The sequence below is a fragment of the Strix uralensis genome, chromosome 7 (assembly GCF_047716275.1).
Source record: "Strix uralensis isolate ZFMK-TIS-50842 chromosome 7, bStrUra1, whole genome shotgun sequence".
NCBI classification, from domain to species: Eukaryota; Metazoa; Chordata; class Aves; order Strigiformes; family Strigidae; genus Strix; species Strix uralensis.
In genome coordinates this window covers 6,766,974-6,791,841 of record NC_133978.1, presented here as the reverse complement: position 1 = coordinate 6,791,841, position 24,868 = coordinate 6,766,974, and the positions used below count along the sequence as shown (strand labels likewise).

The window sequence follows — 24,868 nt, the reverse complement described above, 5'->3', positions numbered from 1 at the left end:
CCAAAATAACAATCTTCGGACCAAGAAACAAACAAATAAATAAATTAATTAGTGACACTGGCAAACGGTATGATGTTAAAACATGCTGCCAATACAGAAGACAACTGGGTCAGGAAGAACAGAATGACTTTTAGGACAAAATCATAGGAAAGGACTTCAGAAAAAAGGTAACTGAAACTTGTGGAGGTTTGTGTTTGTCCCACTGGGGCCAAGTGGTTTTAATCCAGGTGGACGCAGAAGAGTTGTTAATATTGACACAAGAACAAGATGCGTGAACTGGCCATGCATAATTGCTAGAAATTTGAGGAGAATCTTTAATTAGAATTAATAGGCCTATACAGCTCTCAAGGGGACAATGGGGACTCAAATTGTCCTTGGTATCCCCCTTGCTATATCAAAGACTTATGATTATGTAATACTCAACATAAAGCTCCTTGAGCCTCATGATTAAGTCATGGGGACTGTTTGCTTTCTCCCTCACTCTGAATTGTCTAAAAACTTGTACTTACCCAGATGATTACTCACTTAATAAAAACCACCTCTTATGTATTTTGCCCTTCAATCCCCAATTACAAGTAACATTGGTGGTATCACATCAGAAGAGCAGTAATCTCTAAAACTGTTAGATTCCAGTTAATTCAGTTACTACACTTCGTAGTTTATGAGCACAAATGTCACATGAATAACAGTTTTAACGACTTTCAAGGAGACACAATTTAGGCATGGGGTATTTGTAAAAAAATCTAATTTATGTTCCTCTTATACTGAGAAAGTATTTGGAATCCACAGTTATGGACACAGGTTTATAAACATTTTCTGAGGCAGGAAGAAATTTTCAAATCCATGTTCAATTTTACATTTGATATCACCATTTTGTCTCAGAGATTAAACTCTGTCTTAATCCATACTTCAAAGGGACTGAGAACAGTATTTTGTGTCATGCCAGTATCTGTCTCAGAACAATGCCTACAGCTGACCTTTAATTTGAGAACAGTTACATTTGTTTTTCATTCCAAATGCAACTTCATTACTATTCCTAAACTTAAAAGTAAGCCCTATCCCTATGTGAATTATAATATATTTCATAATTATGGTTGTAAGAAGCTGTGGACAATGGTTTGCTGTAATTCCATCAGCACTATTGAAATAAAAAAACATGGACTCAAAACTCCATGATTCAGAGAAAGATACCTCCACTAGTTCCTTAAGACAGTTAAAATATTTATCATCTTTGTCTCCAGCCTTTTCCTTGTTTTCTACAAGATCCTTATATCTAAATAACTAGAGGATTTATATATGTGTTTACATACATATATATGTATATAGTATATCATTATACTTTGACATGAAAGCAAAACTGCAGACAAAATTTACAATAAATATAGGCTCTTTCCTATATCAACAGATACATGCCATAATATAAATTGCTTACTTAAATTTAACTGCTGCAGATTCTGGCAGGCAGTAAAATAACAGAGTAGACTTTGATTTTTTAAAAATACAGTACAAGGTTAGTCTTCCAGTTCTGAAGTGGAAATACCTTAGGTTTTTGTAAACAGTGTTTCCAAAGGCTTCATTTTGCTTTCATGCAACGGTACACAAATCCTACCAAAATGCAAGGATCTGCGTATTTCAATCTAATCAACAGTGCCAGACACTAGGAATGACAGAGAGGTACCAGTACGAACATTTTCACAGTCTTAACCATACCAGAATACAGCCTGAAGCTCTCCTACCTTTGCACTTGTAAAAACAAGATAGGAAATGCTGGTTTAAAAAATTGCCTGCATGGAGTATACAGACCGCATGATTGAACACTCTTTTCCCCAGTGGTCTGTAGCGGTTTCATACAGACCCTGGGGCACGCATTTCCATGGCATGATTCTCAGTGCTGACTTCCAATCATCTAGAGTAGGGACTTGGCTGGAATGCTTTGCAGCTCTCTTTCCTACCCACATTACCTACATGCCCGTCCCACTGAAACCTGAGAAAAGAGGGGACAGAGGATGTCCCAATCTTATTGTGATGTAGATGAAGGACACAGTCAGCATGGTGCTCACTCAGACCAGGAGTTAGGAAGCATTCCTGCACCCCACCATTAGCTGTAGCCTCATGAACTTACACAGTATCACAGAGGCACTCTATACAGACAGTGGCACTCTAAATGAACTACAGAGTCATAGAATCATTTAGGTTGGGAAAGACCTTTAAAATCATGAGTCCAGCCATAACTATCCTCACTATCAGATCAAATATTCTCTTCTTGCAGCCTTCTGCTTCGTTACTTCCCAAATTAATCCTAGGGACACCAGCCTCCTCTAATATGTGACCCTGGCATATGTCTAAAGCAGGTTCATCCAGTGACACTGAATTCATTTCAGTGACCTAAAAAGGCAGCTGTTTTGTAACATAACTGTGCATGACCACATAATCACAGTGTCATAATGCATGCACATACCGAGTGCAAATCAAGGCTGCAAAGACAACTTTAGGCCTGGTATTGCCTAACTTCTAAGAGCTTGACTCCACAACAGAAAGGGGCCTTGTTAGTTTGCTTGGGGTTTTTCTTCTTGGGTGAAAGGGAAGGGGCAAAATGAATGAGCAGCAAAACATAAACCTGAGAAAGCAGACACTCCATTGTATGGTGCTGTAGAGTTCTTCAGCTGTCAACAACTTGTACCTAAACAAGACTACGCAACTTGAACTAAGAAATTAAGCACTGGTTTTTAATATTCATTGTATGGCAGTATCACACTATTATTGTTGAATAGCTCACTTTACCATCTCAAATATGCCTGATGTCTTCCAGCGGAAGAGACAGATTCAGTGATCTTATGCTCTTTTCTATATGTACTGTATGTACTGTAATGCAGAGAATTTAACTTCTTTTTTTCTTCTAAGTTACCTCAACATATATGCCACAATTTCTCAGTCTTTGTTTTAAAAAACAGTAAATGTATAAGTTCCCCTTTATGCACAATTTCTCTGTCCTGTTACCTCCAATTTGCATAGTTCCCATTTCTGGCTCCCATTCTCTCTTTAGTTTTTGTTTTATTTCTCTGCAATTTCTGTGTACACTATTATTCTATAATTCCATTTTCACTAACTCTATACTCTGCCTGCAATAATTTATCTTCAGTAAAGCATTACATTTTCACTGGGCATAAAGGATGCACTTCACTGCCCTAGGTTACTCATGTAAGGTATCTTAGGAGCTAATGGCAACATAAATACACAGTTCTCTTCTAGTGAAGTGTCACCTTGCAATCAGCTGGCTCCTGAAAGACTCAGAAGTGATAGAATGCTTTGGGTCACACCTGAGGGCTGCAGCCTACCTGCATTTTCCCTGTAAGCTGAAACAGTTAAAACAAACAAACAAAACAAAAGAAAACCATCAAGCAATCAAAAACCCTTGCATGATTTGATGTCTGTTCATTGCAGATCATATAAATACAGGTAAGAATGAAAAGTACATGTTCCTTTTTTCCACTCCTATTGAATCGTGTAAAGATAGTGGATTCTTAGGTCTGAAGTACGGCAAAGACATTTGAGATGACACCATGCTTGATGTCCCTTGACACAAGCAAACATTTCAACCAAAACCAGTTTTACGCCTTCCTGTCTTTTATAGATAGACAGATTTAGGTACATTATATATTACTGTCAAAGCAAGGCAACAGAACAGAAATCAGTGTCAACCCTTAATGTGTTTAAACACTCCCAGTTTCAAGAAAGAAGGGCTCAGTTTTTAGATGGGAATCAAAGCTATGCTTTCATATAATTGTTCCTTCCCTTGGTATTTGTCATAGCACTTTCAGAAGTTATGAAAAAAAGGATGTCCTGTTGAAAGTTTTCAGATTTTCTCATCAAAATGTCAGAAAAGAAGATAACAACAGGCAAGTCTATTTCAAACTCTTCTCACTATTCTGTTCCTTTTGCCACTTCATTGCGATATCAGTTCACTCTTGTTCACATGAAGACAGTTCTGTCCTGGACATATTTGAACGGATTAAGAGCGAGCTCAAACAACATTCCTGTCTTTTCTTGCAGTAAAATAAAGTAAATGTCAGTCAAATGTAAGATACTAGAAATTTATTTAGACTGGCAGAACTAGGATTTAGACTACTGAGTTCAGGAAGCTAAATCCTATATTTCAGAGATGTGCAGATTTGCCAGAAAATTTCTTAATAGCACTTTTTAAACTGCCCAACTATTAGACTTGCAACCACTGAAAACATGGAAGTCCTGAGAGCTCCAGAGATAATTTCTTTTTATTAAGTATATACACTATGAAAGGCCAGGTAGTCATTTATATAAACAACGGCTGTAAACAACAGAAACCATTTATAGAATAGTGCAGTTGCATCCCTGCTGCCAGTACAGGGATATTCCAATATAGGATATCCTCCTTTTTAATATTATGAAAAAGTAAACGGACACTACTAACCATTTTAGGAAGTTCCAAATTTCCTTAGTAAAACTGAAGATATTTGGGGATATATAACCACTGCTCAACAGTCCTTAAAGTGGTGTGGTACGCACAAATCATGAACCTGCTTCTCCTTCTCTGAGTTTGCTTTTCATCTGCTTAGAACAGATGTGGTGAGGCCAGTGCTACAAAGTGGAAAGCTGCTGCCTCATCAGTTACAAGTCTCCAAACACTGTTACTTGTGTTTATTTAATTCTGGTAAAAGCCTTCCATAACTTAAAAAAGTCTTACATGAACGATGTAATTCAAATAAAATTTTAAAAAATAGTTTTGAACTGCATGGTATCATCATAATTGGAGAGCATGCTGAAAGGAGACTAGAGACCATACAGTGAATCATTAGTGCATAATTAGTTCATTAGACCAGAGAATCACACTATTCACTTTAACTGTGGCATATAAAGAAAAGTTTATATCAATAAAGAAACTGAGAACATAGCTTAGAAATCAGACTTACCATTCTTGGATAAATACTGAACATTCGTCATCACTCCTTCAGTGTAAGCCCCTGGTTCATAATTGTCCATCTCACCCGAAACAATATGAGCTATTCTTGAAGCACGCCCTCGGATTGCACCTGCTGCACGATCTAAACTGTCTGCATTTTGCTCTCTCAGTGCAATGATACACTTGTTTACATCCTCAAGAATATGGCTTTCTGCAAATAAAAGAACATTTCTTTTAAGATGGCACCTCTTACACAATCAGACACATTTTAGACTCAGAGTTGATTGCATTTTTTCTTCCCCTGTTGAAATGCAGGTGTGGATAAAAAACTTACAATATGAAATCTACACTGAACTGTCCTTGAAATTCTTAAAACAATTTATTGATTCCTAGAATTTAAAGGTACAGTAATAGTCTCCTATAAGCAACAGCAACAATAAAATACTGAGTCAGAAAGTGTTAGAAAAATATGAAAACCACAAAAATTTACATATGTAGTGAATATTTGCAGAATGAAGGAAAATTTCAAGGGATTAAAGCTGTTACTTATTGTTGAAACCTTAAGCCACTGTGACAAAAGGTTCCATAATGAGATGAATCTCTGCTGACAAACAATTGCCCCAACAACTAAACTAACTTCTTTTACATCAGTGTGTTAGGATGTTCACGCTAAATCAAACTCATGTGAATAGAAAGAGCAGTATTTTTCCCTGGTACTAAAATTACACTACTACTTATTAAATGATTGCAATATGAATCATTATTATAAAATTTTTATTGAATACATATTTGCCATATGGTTTACATTTCTTATTTACAGTAATGTATTTACTGCATTACTATGTATATTATTGGTTTATATGCTATTAGTGACATTCAAATAAATATGTGCAAATATCTATCTATACACACATACATCCAGTAGCACTTATCAGTATATTAACACAATTAAGCAGCAATGGCTTTCCTGCTACAGCTACATTATTTCACTAAGCCTTCTTAACACATAGTACTTCCCCCATTCAGCTATCTCTGTCACTGCCTAATGGCAGGATTTCTCTGTTCTATTATCATGCTTTCATTCCTACAATATTCTCTTCCTTATTGGAATTTTCCTCTTCAGAATTCATGATCACCTCACAAATTCAAAGCCACTTTGAGTAAATGAAGAAATTCTTGTTTGCTTCATCTGTTCTACAGTATGGCTATTGGTTTACTCTAGTTAACTGATTTGTGATGACCTATCCAAAGCCTATCCATGTTAACTTTACTAATTAAAACATATACATGTTATAGTCACCTTCTGCCTGTCCAAATAGACATACATTCAAAATTTTACATTTCTGGCACAAAACAGAACACACAGTTTGGGAATAGGCAAGGAGATGCTGCTAATCTATGTGAAACACAGAACCTCTGACACAGAACCTCTGAAAGTCAAGAAGTCTCTTAGACACCAGTTCTTGAATGAGACATTAAATGGGTTAATGATGATCCTCCTAGTAAAAAGTTTTAAGAAAAAAAATGAACATGCACAAAATCATTCTACTAAAGAGCTGAAAGATGCAATAGAAAAGGGCTATTCAGCAATAGCACTATTTAAAAAAAGACAACACAACAATATATGTCATGGTAATTGCTATATTCTGACTATAGGCAATATTTAACATCCAAAGGGTTTCTTCAATATTTGATAAAGACAGACAAAGAGACACCTGGGAGCTGAAGAAGTGGATGTGGTACAGTTAACCAAAGAGGTACCCAGTGGTGTGTTTGCTAAAGATGGGAGTTGAAATAAGTTGACTCTGTCTTCCCTACAGGTCACACATGCTTATATCTGGCAGTCGCCTCCAATGCAGGCAGAACTGCAAAGTTGCTTTTGCCGTTTCCTCTTTGACAGACCTTTTTTTTTAACCGGTGGTAGTTGCTCTAGGTCAAGACAAACTGAGCTGCTTGACACACTTCCACACTAAAAGGCATCAAACACTCAGTACAGAAGAGACACTTAACTTGAACCTTTCTTTGCTATTTCACTCAGCTCTATGGGATGTAATGACCTCACTAAAGAGATGTCAATTTGTGTCTAGGACAGTCAGAAAAGATAAATTATTACAAAAATCATAAATACAACATAAGCATGGCATATGAGCATTTCCAAGTCACCCATGCAAAATGTGAACAGTTAAAAAAGAACAAAGATTTGGCTAGAGGGAAGCAGAAGGAGAAAATCTTTGCTTAAAGACTGATGGAAGCAATTGTTGGGTTTACACGGTCAGAAATAAAAATGTAGACAAATGCAGAAGGGTGCCAAGCAAAGAAGAATTATACAATTCTTATTCCAAAATAAATTATTACCCTTCTGTCTTTCTGAACATTCATTTTCTTGACATTTTTCACATGGCCATAGTAAAGCTGCATTTGTGCTATTTTTCAAATGGCAATAGTAAAGTTGTATTTGTGCTTAACAAACTATTTTTTGATACTCAAATATATAGTAATGGAAAAAAGAGCATCAGCAGGAAGTATGGAGATGAAGGAGAAAATACTGGTACTAAAGTAAGACTGGTCATAAAACCAAAGGCTAATAGATCTCAGTAAGAATTCAGATCAAGCTAGAAGACAGTATCAGTAATGTCAAGAGTTACAGAGAGAACAGGTATGTGATATGCTAGTATTCCCATCTATACCACCAATACTGAAGGACATACTACATTTTGTCAGGCAAAGTAATGTGTATATAGAATTTAACTTATGGTACAGAGGGTAATACCATAAAATATAATTAGAAAATATGTTTATGGCTTTAAAGCTTAAACACGTCTTAAAAGCTTCCATATTAATTTTGGTATTGAATTTCCTTTCCTACACAGACCTAAAATCTGCTTTATCTCTCAGAGAATGTAATACAAGAACATTAGGAATGCAAGATGTGAATGCAACAGATTTCCTCTATCTTCAGAAATACCGTTGTGAAACTTCTCTTGCACTAAGCCATGAAATAATTCAGAGTTTACATGTTTCTTATTAGCTCACATGACTGCCATTCAGTACATCAGTATTAAGTTACATTTTATGTTACACAATAAATTGGACAACCGAGGTAGCTCAGCAGACAAAACGCATCATTAGGTAATCCTGAATTACTAACTGTGTCTGGCATGAGTATCTGGGATTCTACCTATGCAAAAATTATGAAATCTGGTTGAGTTTATGAAATTGCTACATCACAGAATGCCTCTGTGAATATGGAATGTCCATACCCTTTCAGGTACATATCACCAATCTCCAAAGTCAGCAGAAAAAGAAAAGTTTCATAATGGTGACTTCATTACCACTGTTGGTTCAGTCTGTGCATATTCTGTATCTAAACCCATTGGACGACCATCTACATGGAAGTAGGACAATGAGAGGACTGGCAACTATTTCAGTTCCACCCATGCCAAACACAACACATGAAACTGAAAGAAAGGGACAAATGACAAGATGCACAAAGATGTTCCAGGGACTACCCTGTGCTGTATAGGCTAACATCTCACCTTTCTTTTTTCAGGCATCTGTTCCTGTATGCTTTCCACAGTGGGAGGCTTCCAAACAAAACAGTTTGTGAATGTGTGCAAGGTTGAAAAAGGCTAAAGCACTGTGAGCTGACATGCACGGAATGCATGAGAAAGGACTAACAAAACCCCACTTCTGCTGCCATAGTTATGCTTAAAACAAAGTAATATAGATCACCACTGCATTAGGTTTAGTATTGCCCAACTGTTAACAGAGATAATTACAGAAGCGGATAGAGCAGCCTCCACTTTAAGGACCTTTGTGTGATGAACATACTGCCTTTTAACTGTTCAGCAAAGACAACAACTAAAGGGCTTAGTCCTGTGTAAATAGAAAGGTAGGGCTCTTCTGGTATCTACCAAGTGAAATCTCCACAATGGAAAAACATAGTTCACTAGTTATCTTGTGTGATATGAATCTGAAGGAAATTTAAAAAAAAATATTGCATGTGGCCTAATGGAAATACTGTATGAATGGAACACACGATGGAAACCTCCAGGTTTCCAAACCCTTCTAGGAGATGTCATGGAGACTTTCATGGAGAAAGAAAAAGCAAACTTGAGGCTAGATGCTCAACAGAAATGCAATTAGATGTGTATGTTGTGGCCTGAGATCCCAATTAGCTGCTTCCTTCCAAATTGTTAAGACTTCTTTTAAGCCATTTTAGAATCTAACTATCAAAATCCATAATAATATCAGGGAATATACATTAGAATGTGATATATCCTTCCAGATGTTGTGTTTCAAAGAAGCTAAAGACAGAAACAGATTTTATTAACAGTATATTGTCCATCCACCTTGTACTAGAAAAGATGTGCAACATCTTTTCTTGCTACATCCATCCATAGTCTCATGTAAAAGATCAGTTGAGAACTTGACAAATGCCATACTTATGTCAAAAACTCAAAAGCTCTTGTCAGCGTTACAGAATGCAGACAATACATGCACGAAATGAGCATAAATGACCTCGTCCACACACATGGGTACTACACAGTGAATATCCATAGTGAATATCTGAATATCCATAGCCGACATGCAGACTTTCACAATGTTCTGAAGCTCCTCCTAGATGAGTTACTTCACAATCAATAAAATGCTGCTTACGTTAATTTTCCTAAGGCACAAACAAGCTTCTACATTTGCCTTAGCACATCTAATGGAAAAGGAATGAAATGAGCACTGATGACAGTCCAGCTGAAATTGTTCTAAACTGTATCTTTCTTATATATGCTTCCCCCTCCTGTACAAAATGCATTAGATCAACTTTTGATTTTCATCCAAGCATCCTACTTTCCAAAGCAGAAAAAGAAGATTAAGAGGATGTACCATCTCTTTGTCATGAGTCAGAATGTCTAGTATAAGAGTTAATTGTAACAGTGGATTGATAGATGTTTAAAGAAATTGTCAGATTGCCATGGTCACCACAGCAATTATCGTGAGTGGTGCACTGTACCTTCTGATCTTCCTTTGGGATCTTGGTGTTAGTTGTACTGGCCAAAAATCATCTCTCAGCTGAGCTAACTACTGGATAATAAAGCTGTCTTTGACAAATCCATGACTCAGCCTCTCTGCGATAAAATCAATAGCTCTTCCTTTGCATGTCATCTGAAGAAAAAGACAGGTGATGCCCTTCCACTCCACTTGGCACTGATAAGGCCTCAGTTGAAGCGATTCTTTTAAAAGTTTCTCCACTCAGTTCAAGAAAATTGTGGACCAAATGGAGACATTACAGAAAAAAATAGAAAAGAAAAAGAATTATTAGAGATTTAAGAAATATGGTATATGAAGAAGCATTAGAAAACTAAATTTGTTTGGTCTCCTGAAGAGAAGATGGAAAATAAAACATACTTTCCTGCAATTCCTATACCATAAAATTAGATGTACAAATGTATGCAGTGATAGTTTAGCCTGACCAAAATGATTTCTGTCTTTTACCATCTGTTGGCATGATAAAACGGGAAGCAAAGAAACTTTGTACAAAAAGTAAATTTCTTTTCAGACCACTCCTATTCCTGGACATGGTACCTTATAGTGCTACTCAGAAAAGGATTTCAAGTTCTCCAATAATGGCACTACCTAGTATGCGTGCTCCCACAGATTCATAATGCTTTGATGAATCCCAAAATTGTATTTGAAAGCAAACAATTATTAATAATATCCATACTTAGATTTAGTAATTTCTGGTGCCAAAGTTAAGAGAACAAGACTGCTAAGTGGAAGATGGAAGTCCCAGTATACAACTCCCTGTTATCATTCCTCCTGTATTCAGACAGAAAAAGAAGTTGCATTTAATTCCCACCTTTTTCCTACATACTGAAGTTCAGAGAATACGCAAGGCTAAATCTCCACAAGCAATCTTATGGAATAGATTTTCTTGGCAGTTGGGACTCTTTAAATATAATATCTGCATTCTACAAGTAAGACAGTGTCTTAGCCACTATTCAAAAAAGAAATCACTGGTAAACACTTAATGTTCAAGGTCCCTGGCAACTTCAATAGAAGAATTTTTAAATGAATAAAGAAATGGAGAAAGAGAATTACTCAGAACAAGGAAAATAAATATCCTTTCTTCTCTGATTATATTAACCAAATTTACTTTTTATCTGCCAAAACTAAGAAACTAGATAATTTCTAATATTATTTGTTGCTAATACACCTGACAACACTGTCATTCTGTCTCAGACCAAGAGTGGTACTGAGAGGCACGGTTGACAATGGTCTGATATTTACTCAAATGCACACATGTTGCGTGCTTCCAAAACGCTCTGTTTTTAGACACATGCAGTTAAAATATAAAATGCACATAAATGTCTATTGTCAAGTCCATCTTAAAAAAGGTAAGGAAGAGGATCCAGAAAGCTACAGGTTAAGGCTTCACCTCAGTTCCTGGAAAATTATGGAAGAAGACCTCAAGGCATTTCCAGGCACATGAAGGACAGGAAGGTGTTCAGAACAGCATCAATTTACTAAGGACAAATGAAGCATGGCCAAACTGATTGCTTTCAGTGATGAAGGACTGGCTCTATGGATGAGGGGAATGCATTGGTTATTGCTTGCTTCAAGAACATTTTTGACACAGTCTCCCATAGCCTCCTTACAGAAAAATTAGAGTGATAGCATCTGGGTGGGTGAAGTGGCAATCAGACCATCAGGGTCACAGAGGAGTGGTCAGTAGTTCAAAGTCAAACTGGAGGCTAGTTAGGACAGCTGCTCTTCAGGAAGAATTGATGCTGAGGCTGACACTGTTTAACTTCTTCATTAACACCTTGGGCAATGTCACAGAACACATCCTCAGCAAGTGTGGAGGTGACATCGACTTGGCTGACTGGCTGGCCATTCAGAGCAACCCTGACAAGCTGGACAAATGTGCCAACAGGCTATTGGTCAGAAGTTGAATTCAAAGGAAACTTAGGACTTGATGTAAGGGTTAAAAAAAAAAATAAAAATTCTTAATCATGAGTGCAGTGAAACACTTGAACAAATTGCCTGTGGAGACCAGAAATTAACTGATGCAGAGAAATGGGTGCAAATGTCTTTCTTTTCAAGTGCTAGATAAAACAAATTATTATTACTTTTAAACAACACTGAGAAAGTCTGCCACAACTACAATATCTTCCTGAAGGGGGAATTATGATGTCAAGAGAGACCAGATTTGGAAAAGCCTCCTGAGTTAATAGGTATGTCTCATGTTAATGGGTACCAGGCTGCAAGAACAAATTTTCCTGAAAGAAGAACATGCCTAGGAAGTGTGTCAAAGAGTTCCAGGAAAAAGTGAGCTAACTTGGAGAAAGGTAAAATCTAAGAGTCCAGTATGATGGGACATAAGCACAAAAATATGACAGCTATCTCAGTGAGCTGAAGGCTGCAAGACAAAAGCTACAAGACAACAGAATATGGATGGAAAAGGAAGATGAATGTGGGCAGAGAAAAGAGGGGATGGCATAAAAGCACCCCCCTAGACAAGATACTGAAAGTTCTTCAGTATCTATCACTATCTGTGCACATCCCTATAGATGAATTTTGAACAAAAAGGGAAGCAACACTTTAAATTGTATAATAAATTTCTTGTTTGTGTTTTTAGAAACTTCAACCTGTAGTCTGAAACATTAACTTCAGTTCTGTTCACAGAAAATACTAACCAAAGTGTGTATTTCTTTCGCATTTTACCTTAGGGTGAACAAAGTATTGATTGAGTTGGCAGCTTCTCCTTAAGGTTCATTTTCATTCACATATGCACAAACGATTCCAAGATGTTAGCATTTAAACTCAAAAAAGCAAAAAAGTAAAAAACAAACAGACACCCCCCCCCCAAAAAAAAAAAATCTCCCACCACATCGCCACCAAAAAAGAACCTCTGAAAATAGGAATGTTTCTTAAAGTGAGTGTCTATTAATTACAGAGTTGGCAGCCCAAAACGATCAGTTTAATTGGCTAATGAAGGTTTCAGATTACAGAAAATTTCTCTCCCTGCATGAGTGAGAACCTTACAGCAATGTTAATCCTTTCCAGACTTTTATTTCTTTCCTTCATTCATTTTAACACGATTACAATAAGATTTGGTTGGTTTGAGATGTTAACTGCTTGTCCTTCAATCCTTGCCCTCAATTTCTTGGGCACAAAATTCAGCCTAGAGACAGGTTCCTGGATTGTCAGCTTCCCCTTTCAGCATCCAGATATATTCCAGGATCTTGGGGAAATAAAGGAAGCACAGTCTTAAATTCTCAGTATGCTTAAGTCTCTTTTCTTTCCTAGAACTTTACATGAAGCAGGCTCTGAGATCTCTGAAAACAAGGAAGTACACTGTAAAAGCATACAGGCCATCTTGATGACTAATAGGATCTAGAGAGAGGAAGAGCAGAGAAAAAGTAGACCAGAAGCATGGACACCTGGATGGGCAAGAGATAAGGAGAAACCAGAAAAAGCAAAAACATAAGCATATCCTGCTGCATAGAGGTCACTTCTCTATCTACATACTCCAATTCTCTCCTGGGCTACAAGACCAAGGAAACACTTTCCTCCAGAAACATGCAGGGGTGATCTGCACTCACACAACTTGCCCCTAGCCTCTTCATTTGGCCTAGTCATCTTAAACACACTCTTCTTACGTCAACTGAGAACAATTATACGTTTTAGGGACAATCTACCTTATCCTTTATGTACACATGTAAATGTGTCCAATTCACTTAGGCTTTAGAGGTGCCCATTTCTCTCCTCTGGCTATAAAAAGCTGAGAAAGTTTAGCTCAGTTTTTATTTTAACAATTAAAGGTGATGTTTCATACTCCCATTATCCACGATAATGTACAGGGCAACAAAGAATTTTTTATGTATTAATAAGCTGTAATACGATGCTGACTTCGTAGGACAAGAAGGGAGAAATAATGAATTGAAAATGGTAGCAGGACATGAAAGAGGAGACAGCGAGACAGAAGAAGAAATAAAGCTTTCTTGTTTAATCCTCAGAAATCACCATAACCCCAATTCATGCCTACAATACACCCCCCCAACTGCTATTAATTTACAGAATGTACATAGCAAATTTTACTCAAACTAGCCTTGTCTCAGCTATGAACCTAGGTAATTATAATTATTCTCTCCTAAAAGAGCATTGTCTTCACCCAAGTAGCTATAACTGACATACAATAAAATTTTTCAAAGAGTGTAATTTACCTTCCTAAAAAACAAATTCAACAACTTCAGCTCCTTGAAGTACAATAGAATAAACCCCTTCAACTTTAATTTGAGTGTGGTAACTGACTAGAAGGCCATTTGGCCTAGACTAGGAGACTAGGCAGCACTGGACTAGAAGACCTTTTCTGTCTCACCTACTGCAGACGGACTAATACTTCGTTATGTTATTTATATTAGAATTGTCATGGTACATGTACATCTCTTACATCTGACCACAAATGTGGGGATGGCAAATGCCTCCCCCTTCCATAGCAACTAGTACTTCAATGGACCTGCATTATACACTCAGATTTGCTAAACTGCTCCAAAAAGTGTCTCCACCATTTAAATAACTTTACACCTAATACAGTAAAGTGCTTCCAGACAGATTCATATTAACATATGTTAATTAGCATACATCCCCCATCCCCTATACCACTTTTTAGAAATTTAGGTTTTAGTGAACACAGCATGCTAGAAGAACATTGTCAGGTAACTTTATCTCTGCATCAATAAGTTAATTGACTCCGGTGTTTCACTTATTCACTAAGGCGTGAGGCTGGTGAATGAGAGATAACAGTCAAAATGGAACAGGCGAGGATCTGAAGGGGAAAAAAAAAAAAAAAAAAAATCACTGCAAGGATAACGAGGTTCACCAGATTAATGAACAGTTGTTCAGAGAGGTTGTAAAATCTCTGTTCTTAATCTGATTTTAGTGTGGTCCAGCTGTGAACAGTAGGATGGACTAGACCTTGAGGTCCTTTCCAACCTGAATGATTTTATGACTCTGTGATATAGAGAGAAAAAATGGTAAGAACTGCCAGCCAAAAAGAGCATGGGCTAAAGCTGACAGATCCAGGCTCCATGAATTACTGAAACACGCCTTCTTAGCATCAGCAAGTCCTTTTACAGATTTGCTCATAAAATTCTTCAGAACATTTGCCACCAACCATCAGCCTTAACTTAGACTTCTCTTCTCAGTTTGTTATCTTAGACATAATAATTATTTTTCACTCTTCCCTTTAGCTACTGGATAATGGAGAACTGTTTGCAAAATCATGTCATATTTTCCTTAGTATGTGGCATCCAGTTCATAAAATACACAGGAAAACCATTTCCTTTATACTCAGTCCAAGCCTGTTCCCTTCATTCACACAGAAATGCACAAAGCATTGATATTATTCTCCTCAGAACATACACTCTCTCAAAAAAATACAGGAGACGGTTTCTCTTTCTGTCACCTTTATAAACCTCAAGTAAAAATTCCTGGAGGCTTCTTTTTTTCCAGTAGATGAACTACAAAAGGGGAGAGACTTTTCTTTGGAATATTTTTTTGTTTTCATGTGTTTCTTCATTCCCATCGGCTTTTCAGCAGTCTACTAGAACTGTCTGGGGGAGAATTCTTAACTACAAGAGAGGATTCTCCTTCAGCATGTGAGAAGACGACTGTGTGTCATACAGAGAATCCTCCACAAGCCTTTGTTTGGTCTTTTGTGTCCCACTTGCCAACTTGCAGAGTTGCTTACACAGCTAACAAATTAAAGCAGGTAGAGGCTAAAAAAAAAAAAAAAAAAACCCAAACCAAAAAAAAAAAAAAAAAAAAACCCACAAAACAAACAGGGAGTTGTACTTTCAGTGCTATGAAAGTAGAGATTCAATTTTCCATATCATTTGCTCTGCCAAAAGAGAAGAGCTGAAGTCTGCAGTTTTATTGCCTTCGGTGAAATACGAGTTGGTCCTAAACAGGTCATAAATAAATCTGTTTTCTGCCCTTCTATGGCTGGGAAATGGAAAATTTATTGTTGCTTTCTAAATTCTGCATTCAAAATCCAAATCTAGCTAAAATATTATCTAACTTCATGAAAATACCTCTTAAAAACCCAGAAAGGCCTTGATAAATCATAAATCCTTAAGTCTAAAATGGCAAAAGCAGTATTTTCTGAATTACAGATTATCTAAAGGAATTAGTTTACGCCAGGAATTACACAGAGTTTTTCATTGAGCTCCAGTTTTATCTCACTGGAAATGAAAGTCTTTTGAACAGTGAAATAACTAGCCAGGTTACAGTGAAACAGTTCACAGAACATATCTTAAAAATCAGTGCATATCTGAGTTAATAATTTCAGGGTAGATGCTATAGAATGAAGAGCTGGCAATCTTCCTAGTTTGGACCAAACAGCGTAAAAGAAATTTGCAATTACTGGGTAATACTCAATGTCTGTCTTTGGATCAGCTGAAAGATTTGGTTAATTTATGACCTTCAAAAGATTTAATTTTTCTTGGGATGGGGGGGCAGGATTAACAAACATGAAAATTTATCATCTATTTCCTTCAGCTAGATTAGTGGTGTATAATTGGAGACCTTTTGCATTACCTGTTTTACAATGTGTGCAACAAAGCAGACCATATTATGTTAAATGGTAGCTATTTCGTTTATGTCTATAAAATATTGTCAGAAGATAATAGCCATCTGTCACTTAGATAATTGTTCAGGTGAAAACACTGACTTTATGATGATATTTTCTTGTAACAGCTTTATATCTGCTATAATGAACATCTGATGAACACCTAATAATTCTATTTGACACTAGCCAACCCACAAATAGGGCAAATGTTAACAGATGGAAAACATTTAATTGACAAGAGATAATTTGGGGTAGGAAACTCAGAAATCTCCCTGCAGAAATGATAAATTCTAAGCTGTGATAAACTTGTCAGTTTTCCTGGTGGAAGCATTATACTCATCTGTGAATTGCGTTGTTTACTGTTGAAAATAGTAACCTCTTGAAATATCAAGCTTGCAAAAAGAAAAGCTGCTTTTTCATTAGAGCAGTTTTTCCACTGAAGTGTAAGCTAGGATGATTTTTGTTGCTGTTGGGGAGGGGGACATGTTATTGTTTTGGTTTGGGTGCTTTTGTGGGTGTGGAGGGATTAAGGTTTGGGGTTTTGTTCGGTTGGTTTTAAGTTTTTTTACACTACCATGCACCACATTTCTGGCACCAAATTTAAAGTATCTGCTAAAATTATTGGCAACAGAAGTCTGGACACCGAAGTCAGACTTTCTGCAACCCATGAATTTAATTACACATGTTCCTCGATTTTGCACTTCCCCCCCTCTGATGTACTAAGGATTTCCAGCTTTGTAGCAAACAAGCACATGTCCTATCCAGCTGCTGGACATTACAAAGGGTAGGCTGCCTTTTGATCATCAAGGAAACCTCATTAGCATCCTACCGCTTGTTGTCAAGTTCACAAGAGGGGACCTTAAGCGAACACATCACATTCAACAATCAGCTTTTGTTCATCTTGTGCATGTATGTCTGTTTTCTCAAATCTCATTTTAAAAGATAATATGGGTTTGACATGCTGCACACTAGCCTGGCTCGCTATCTTTCAGTAGTAAAGGCACATACTAGAAGTTTCAGAACTACAGCACAACTGGAGCCTGCTCTCCCAGATATAGATTTTGTATCGTATCCTGGAAACAGAAAGTCTGACATTCTGCACCATAGTAGCATCATCACTTTAAACTCTCAGTGCCACTGATCAAAAACCTTCCCTTGTCATTTGGTTGTGCTTATTTAGATATCATTTTTTAGAACACTTGTGTATGTTTCCAGTAGGCCTCATTACAAAAAACAAGCAAATCAATTCCTGCAAAGCTACACAAAACCATTAAAAGCTACTTCCACAGCTGCAGCTGGAAAGCTATTAGCAACCAAGCTGTTAGGAAATAAACACACAAAAAATTAATCCCAATCTGTATCAAACCCATGCATTTTAGACCATGCTCCAAAGGCTGCGAAATCTGAACTCAGCCAGATCAAATACAAAGTGAATTCCAAATGCATCAGTCTTCAGAAGTCTGGAAGAGGATGCCAGTAGTTTGCAAAGCTTGTGATGAGAAACAAATCTTGCAGAAAACTAGGTCTCAGCAACAATTTACTGAAATTCAGTGAGAAGTGAGCAGAAATTCAATATGAAATTTCAGTTTGTGGATAACTGAATAATCCAATAGTCCATTGCTGAACTACACTACCTAGCCTCCTTAGTACTGCCTACTTACTGAATGACTTCACACATCTGAGTTGCTCTTATCCTCTACAGATCTGCAAGAAGTTCACCAGTACAATGTTCCCATAACCTTATGTCACGGATGAGTGTTTTAGATCATTTAACCACTGTCAACAGTATTAGCAAAAAGCGACTTTAATGTCAATTTGTAAAAGTGCAACTTAACAAAGTTCAATAGCAAGGTTCACTCTATTACAGGTACAGAAAATCTTGAATTAGAAAATGCTACTTTGAAATAACAGGTTTTTATGGGACAACACTTGCCAAAACGGTTTCCCAAAATCAGCGCGTGATACATGGTCTAATTTGGTGGCCAGGATATGGCATACCTAAACAAGCAGTCCCTAAGAATGCATCAATTATCTAACAAGTATAATACCATTATAATGTTTGCTCTTGAGTCTAAGCAACCAGTATTACAAGAGCAATTTGCATTGAGATCAGTGTATCAGGGACTGTCTGCTACTTTGGGGGCAAGGATATGAATATCAAAGGGAGGTAGGAGGCAACACTAGATTTTCAGTTAAAACAATGGATACACTGAGCAACAACAAATTTTCACAAACAAGACATTCCTCTAAAGGAAGCTGAAAACAAATTGTTGAACTACTATTTGTGACATGTAACATATCAAATTCTATTAATCTTGGTAACAGAGTAAGAAAAATTGATTACTATTGTGTTAACTTTTAAGGCATTTGTTAGGAATGGGGAAACAGAAACCTATATATAACATTTCTGTTGGGCAAACTGGTAGGAACTTTTATAGAAAATAGAACAGAGAGAGATCCAAATAAGATGTAATTAACAAGGAACAAAATAGAGTAGAAAGCCACATATCAGAAACTGGAGATTTTTAAAGGCACCAGAGAACAGTGGGATAAGTAATACATTTAGTAACTATAGACTGGATTTCCAAAAGACTTTCAAAATGGCCAACTTGCAACTACTATTCCTGGACAACTCTGAGATGGCACGGGATAAGATGACAGATTTTCCTAGGTGTCACTTACTTCTTACAAAGCAGAAAACAAGGGCTAGAAATAAGCAGACAGTTTTCACAATTACGTAAGCCAGCAGTTCCGCAGGGATTGGCTCTGAAATGGTGTGATTCAATATTTATCAAAATAATATAAAAAGAGAGTACTGAAGTAACAAAGGAGGGATTTTTTTTTGGTCTTTTCTCATTTAGCATAGTCAAAGTTGACAACAAAGAACTGAAGATGGCTATCGCAGCACCAAGTGATCAGTCAATAAAACACATCACATTCAATGTCAATAAACTCAAATTAATGCGTATAGTGAAACAGTCCTAATTCTATATAAAATACTGACCTATAAATTAGTTACTACTATTAAGCATAGAAATTTCTGAAGTCAATTAAGAAAATTCTAGAAGCACACTAGCTTAATGACGATTAAAAGGTAAACAATAGTAGGATTTCTCAGGGAAGACCTGACAGTAAAGAAAAAAGGGGTTTACTATGCCAGCATAAGCCATGATATGCCTACATCTTAAATGCTATGAACAGTTCTTGTCCTTCCTTCCATCTAAAAACATCTACTTCAGCAAGCAGCAGGACTAAAACCAAAAAACCCTAGTTCTTCACAAAATACATCTCTAAATTGTTGAAATAACAGTTATGTAATGTTACTGAAGACAAACTTGTTAAAAGAAAGAGTACAAGACAGTAGAGGATATGCCCAGCAAGGGCAAAGTCATATGATGGCTTTGACAGACTTTCAGGAGAGTCATTAAGCTGATGAAAGCTATACCAGCAGAAGCAAACTTTGCATGCTCAATGACACACACATCAAGCCTTAAGTCTTGATCAAAAAGGAAAGAATTCAAAGCCATTTTCTTACACTCCAGGTGAGAACTGTGAAGAGGGAGCTTGACTGTTTTAGCTTAGTGAATTCATATATATCCCCAAGCACGTTATAGACAGGCCAAATAAACTTGAGATAAATGGTATTGAAAAACCCACTGTGTAATTTACCTTTCTGTTCGAATATCATTTCACCATAAATAAGTGTATACATCTCTACTTAGATTCTTACATTTATTCTCTTTCAAAAAGCATGGCATGGTATTTTGCTATCGCAGGTGCCAAAAAGCCAGCATGAAAACATTAAATTTAATCTTAAATCTCTGAATAGCATCTTTTTTCCCTATCTCCATAGCTATGCTGAGTGAATCTATAATTGGCAATTTTTGCTATGCATTCATCTGTAAACATGCTACATAGACCTGAAAAACAGTAATAAACTGAAACAGAACTTTGAACCATTGATGGAAAACTAATTATATCAAGTGAGATAAGCAAGCCAGAAATCTGAATCATTCTCTTATTCCTTGACCAAGTATTTACAGTACATTTTTCAGTTTACTTTGAATGACTTCAACTGTCCAGGCTGCCATTTTAATGATTGTAACTGTCCAAAGTAATTTGAAACATGAGCCTGATCAAAATCTAAAATTTAATGCTATAAATACTTACAGACTGAGACTTGGCCTTACGGTTCATTGTATCTGAGTGCTATCCATCAAGTGCATTTTTTTTAACATAATAGAAGATGTAGCAAAGTTATAAGGTTAAAACAAGGGTGAGCTCAGCTTTCCAAACAAGCACCACAGAGCATCTTAGATCTCTTAATCCCAGCATTCCAACTGAGTAAGAGTTTTACACTATCCATAAAGAAGAAGGGGATGGTGTTAGTAAATAGGAATTATAATGGGGTTTTTTTGTAAGCAGTAAAAAGAATGTTCTCCCATGCATAAATAATGTTTGATAGTTGTGGGTTTTGGGGGGTTGTTTGAGTTTTTTAAACTAAAAGCATTTAATAAGAAACTTCAGACTGCCTTTTGCATTCTAAAACATGAAAAATGTTCTAGTGTGATTGCAGTTTACACAACAGTTCAACAGGGACCAGACAAGGGCTTCCCTTTCTTTCAGAAAAAAACTCAGACCTATCCACTAAGATCGAAATCACATTCACAAAGGAACACAGGGAACGGGACAAGAAATTCCACAGCTTACCATGAAATGGGCTCTAAAACCAGGAGCTATGAAGTACCACTGGCACTCAGGACTCATCCAGGAAGAGGCCCTTCTGCACAGGGTTAAAGGTCTCCCACATTGCTCAGCAGCAAAAGCCATCAGGGACGGGGAACAAGGTAGATTTTCCATGGCAATATGTCCTGGTTTGAGTGAGTGGCAGGGGTTTCTTGGTAGCAGGGAAGGGGGCTACAATGGTGGCACCTGTGAGAAGCTTCTCAAAGCTTCCCTGGCTCCAAGTTGGACCCGCCTCTGCACCAAGGCCAGGCCAATTAGCAACGGTGGCTGCACATCTGCAATAACGTATTTAAGAAGGGGAACCTGGGAGGAGGAGTTGGAGTTGTGAGGAGGTTGCGAGGAGCGCATGTGTGCGAACACCGAGGTTGGTGGAAGGATGGAGGAGGAAGGGGGGGAGGTGCGCAGGAGCAGAGACTCCCCTGTATCCTGTGATGAGACGGCAGGGCCACCCCCCACCACCCATGGAGGTCACTGGTGGAGCAGATACCGATTTGCGGCATGTGGGGGCCCACGCTGGGACAGGTGACTGCACCCAAAGAAGGCCAGGACCCCGTGGGAAGAAGGCCCCGCTGTTGTAGTTCAGCACTGGGAGGATTGCAACACACGGGGGTGACCCACACGCCCGTGGGAATGACTCATGTCAGAGTTGGTTTGTGGAGGACTGTCTCCTGTGAGAGGGGGACCGTGCTGGGACAGGGGAGGAATGCCAGAAGTTCTCCCTTCCACCCCGAGGTGCAAGAAGCGGCAGGACTGACCGCACCCCCCATTCCCTGTCCCCTGTGCCGCTGGTGGGGAGCAGGTAGAGATATCAGGAGCAAAGCTGAGCCTGGGAAGAAGGGAGGGGTGGGGGAGGTGTTTTCAAGATGTGGTAATGCTTCTCATGGTCCTACTCTGTCTGTTATGTGTTGTTTTAGTGTCTGTACTAAATTTATGTTCTTTTTTTCTTCCCCTAACAAGCCTGTCTTTTGTCTGTGCCTTAAAGGATGAGGTCATCCCTCCTTGTCCTTATCTCAAGTTCCTGGGTCTTTTGCTTTCCTCCTTCTCAGCACTGGGGGGGAAGGGGTGAGTGAGCAGCTGCGTGGTGCTTAGTTGCCCTCTGAGCTCAAACCACAACACAACAGAATCAACCAGCCCAAAACTTTGTGACTTGTGCTTACACATGCACTTACAAAAATGAAGCTGGATGTCTTTGTGCAGGTAAGTGACATATAAATATAGGTACAAGTTGTGCAAGATTTTTAAATAAAACTTGCACGTGGAATTTAAAGGAAGTACATGTGTTCCAACAGTGCAATGGTCTGCTGGCTTTGGCAAAGGAAAGAAATTTTAGGTGACCACTAAATCTAGTTATAATGGTAGAGACCTCTGATGGTCACAGGCCATTCCATAGATTGACTTCATTGTACTATAGCACATAGCAGAGCACTTTAAGCTAAAGGCAAACATATTCATTTACTACATTTGATATGGCGTGAACTTATTTTAAGATTTTTATCATCTGTTTTTTTTTTTTTTTTAATGGTATTCTATAAACAGCCTAGTTTTGTTCTCCTTTAGGGGTTAATAAAAAAGCAACTGTAGTTAATAGAAACAATCTCACCAAAGCAGAGTCCTGTGTTCATGTAATACCCATTTGCTCAATTACAGTCATGGGTAAGTCCAACTACCATAAATTGAGAGTAATTAAAATTAGAGATGAGAGAACTTTACCCACAGTAATTTAATCACACACATACAAATGCACAAACATGCAATCGGTCCTATAACTGCAGTGATGCATGACTTGAAGTAAACTGCCTTAACAGTATTATTCATGGCTTTGATGAGTTCACAGTACTTTGTTTTAGTACTACAGTAGCAAAGTTACTGCAAATATCTGAAGTAGCAAAGTTTGAGATGTTTCAACAGTCCCCACTCTTCCTACAATATACCTAGCAGATACAGGTAGGAAACAAATAACTTCTTCAGTGATGCTCCCTAAAATCTACTGGGTGGTCTCTATGCAAGCTGTTCTGCAATGAAAGAAAGATATCACGCGTTAGACTTGCTCCTGTAAGACAAGCCTAAGAGAAAGACATAACTCCAGAGGCAAAAGCCAAAACCTCCAAGTTAATGAAATAACATACTAACCTGATTAACCCTAATTATATCCAACACTTTCTATGTGGCTTCAGCACAACTGTGTATTTTGGCAAAGAACAAGTGATTAGTGAAGCATAAGAAGTTCTGCCTGGACTGCAATAAACTCAGACTAGCACCTTCTTTAATGCAGGCTTAGTGCAGGTGTTCAGAAAGATGAAAGCTAGCATACATTCCTAAATCACTGAATAAAACCACAACAGAATAAAGTGCACCTGAAAAAAATGCAGAGATGTCATACACTGTTTCTGTTTGCAAGTTGCTCCACTAAATTAGCAGACAAAGCATTAAAGTTTTACAGCCTTACCTGCAATGTACTAGAACATTGCGGAAATTTGTTTTTTTAAATAAGAATGGGAGTGTAGGGAGGAAAGAGATTCTAGAAGTTTTAGAAGATAAACTTCAAAGGAAAGAAATTAGAAGGTTTTGGGGCGAGAGGGGAAGGAAATCAGAAATTTTCAGTGGAAATGCACAGTACTAGACAACTGAGGAGTTTAGGAATAAAATAAGAATAAATTACATATAAATTACATATAAAATGGTTTCTAAACTTTGAAATGTATTGGATATAACCTTTCAGAATTTTTAACTGAGTTTCAGTAGCTGGCATTAAATACATTTCCCAGCACATATAAATTTCCAGTGGAATATGAGAACAATTAGTAAGGATGAACACGGTTTTACAGAGTTGTAGTAGCATTTTTCAAAAGGCATCTAAACGAAGTAGGGATTCTCTTCCACTAAACTTTCAAAACAGTTTCTGCACTTCTGAATGTTCTACCATTTGCCTCTATCTACATATTTACAATGACCTTAATTCTAAATGGCACCTCTACAAAGAGCTCTTGCCATGTCTAGGTTCCTACCCGAAGCAATTTTTTTCATGTAAAAATCCCAGATGATCATCAAAGCAGAGATCAGAAGGAAGAATTCAGTAAATAGGTCATTGATTTCCAAAATTTTTGGCAAGGTTAGTATCACGATTCAGCAACACTGATGTCATCAGTATATTGCAATAAATATTTCTACAAGTTAAGAGTTTGCAGAGGATAAAAATACTAGGTCTAACACATATGATGCATTCTCTAGTAATGACGCAAAGGGCACAAAAATACAGTCTGTTTCTAGACATTGATTTAGTGCAGTGAAGGACAGATCATGCCACAAGAATTAGAACACGTATTTTGGCAGGAAGGTGTGATATGCAAAGAGCTGAAAACCTATTGTATCTAATCTCCACTCTCCTTCCAGTTGTCTCCTACCCAGAATTTGTCACTCAATTCAAACCAATGGGTCAGCAAACCTTTTTACCATCCAAACCTTCTGGCAATTAGCCTAGGGAAAATAACAACATAAAAGAAAATCAACATGCCTCAGTCACTCCAGATAAGAGAAACACGAGGCAATTTAAGAACTTG

At 37.5% G+C, this 24,868-nt stretch overlaps 1 protein-coding gene across 3 annotated transcripts in view; it reads right to left on the bottom strand.

Annotated features, from left to right (window-relative positions):
- CTNNA3 (catenin alpha 3) overlaps positions 1-24,868 on the bottom strand; it is a 544,925-nt gene that overhangs the window by 135,612 nt on the left and 384,445 nt on the right. For all 3 annotated transcript variants that reach the window (XM_074874301.1, XM_074874302.1, XM_074874303.1), the window contains one exon: positions 4,947-5,147. In XM_074874301.1, coding sequence (XP_074730402.1) covers positions 4,947-5,147 — 201 coding nt within the window. The remainder of the gene's footprint in view (positions 1-4,946; positions 5,148-24,868) is intronic.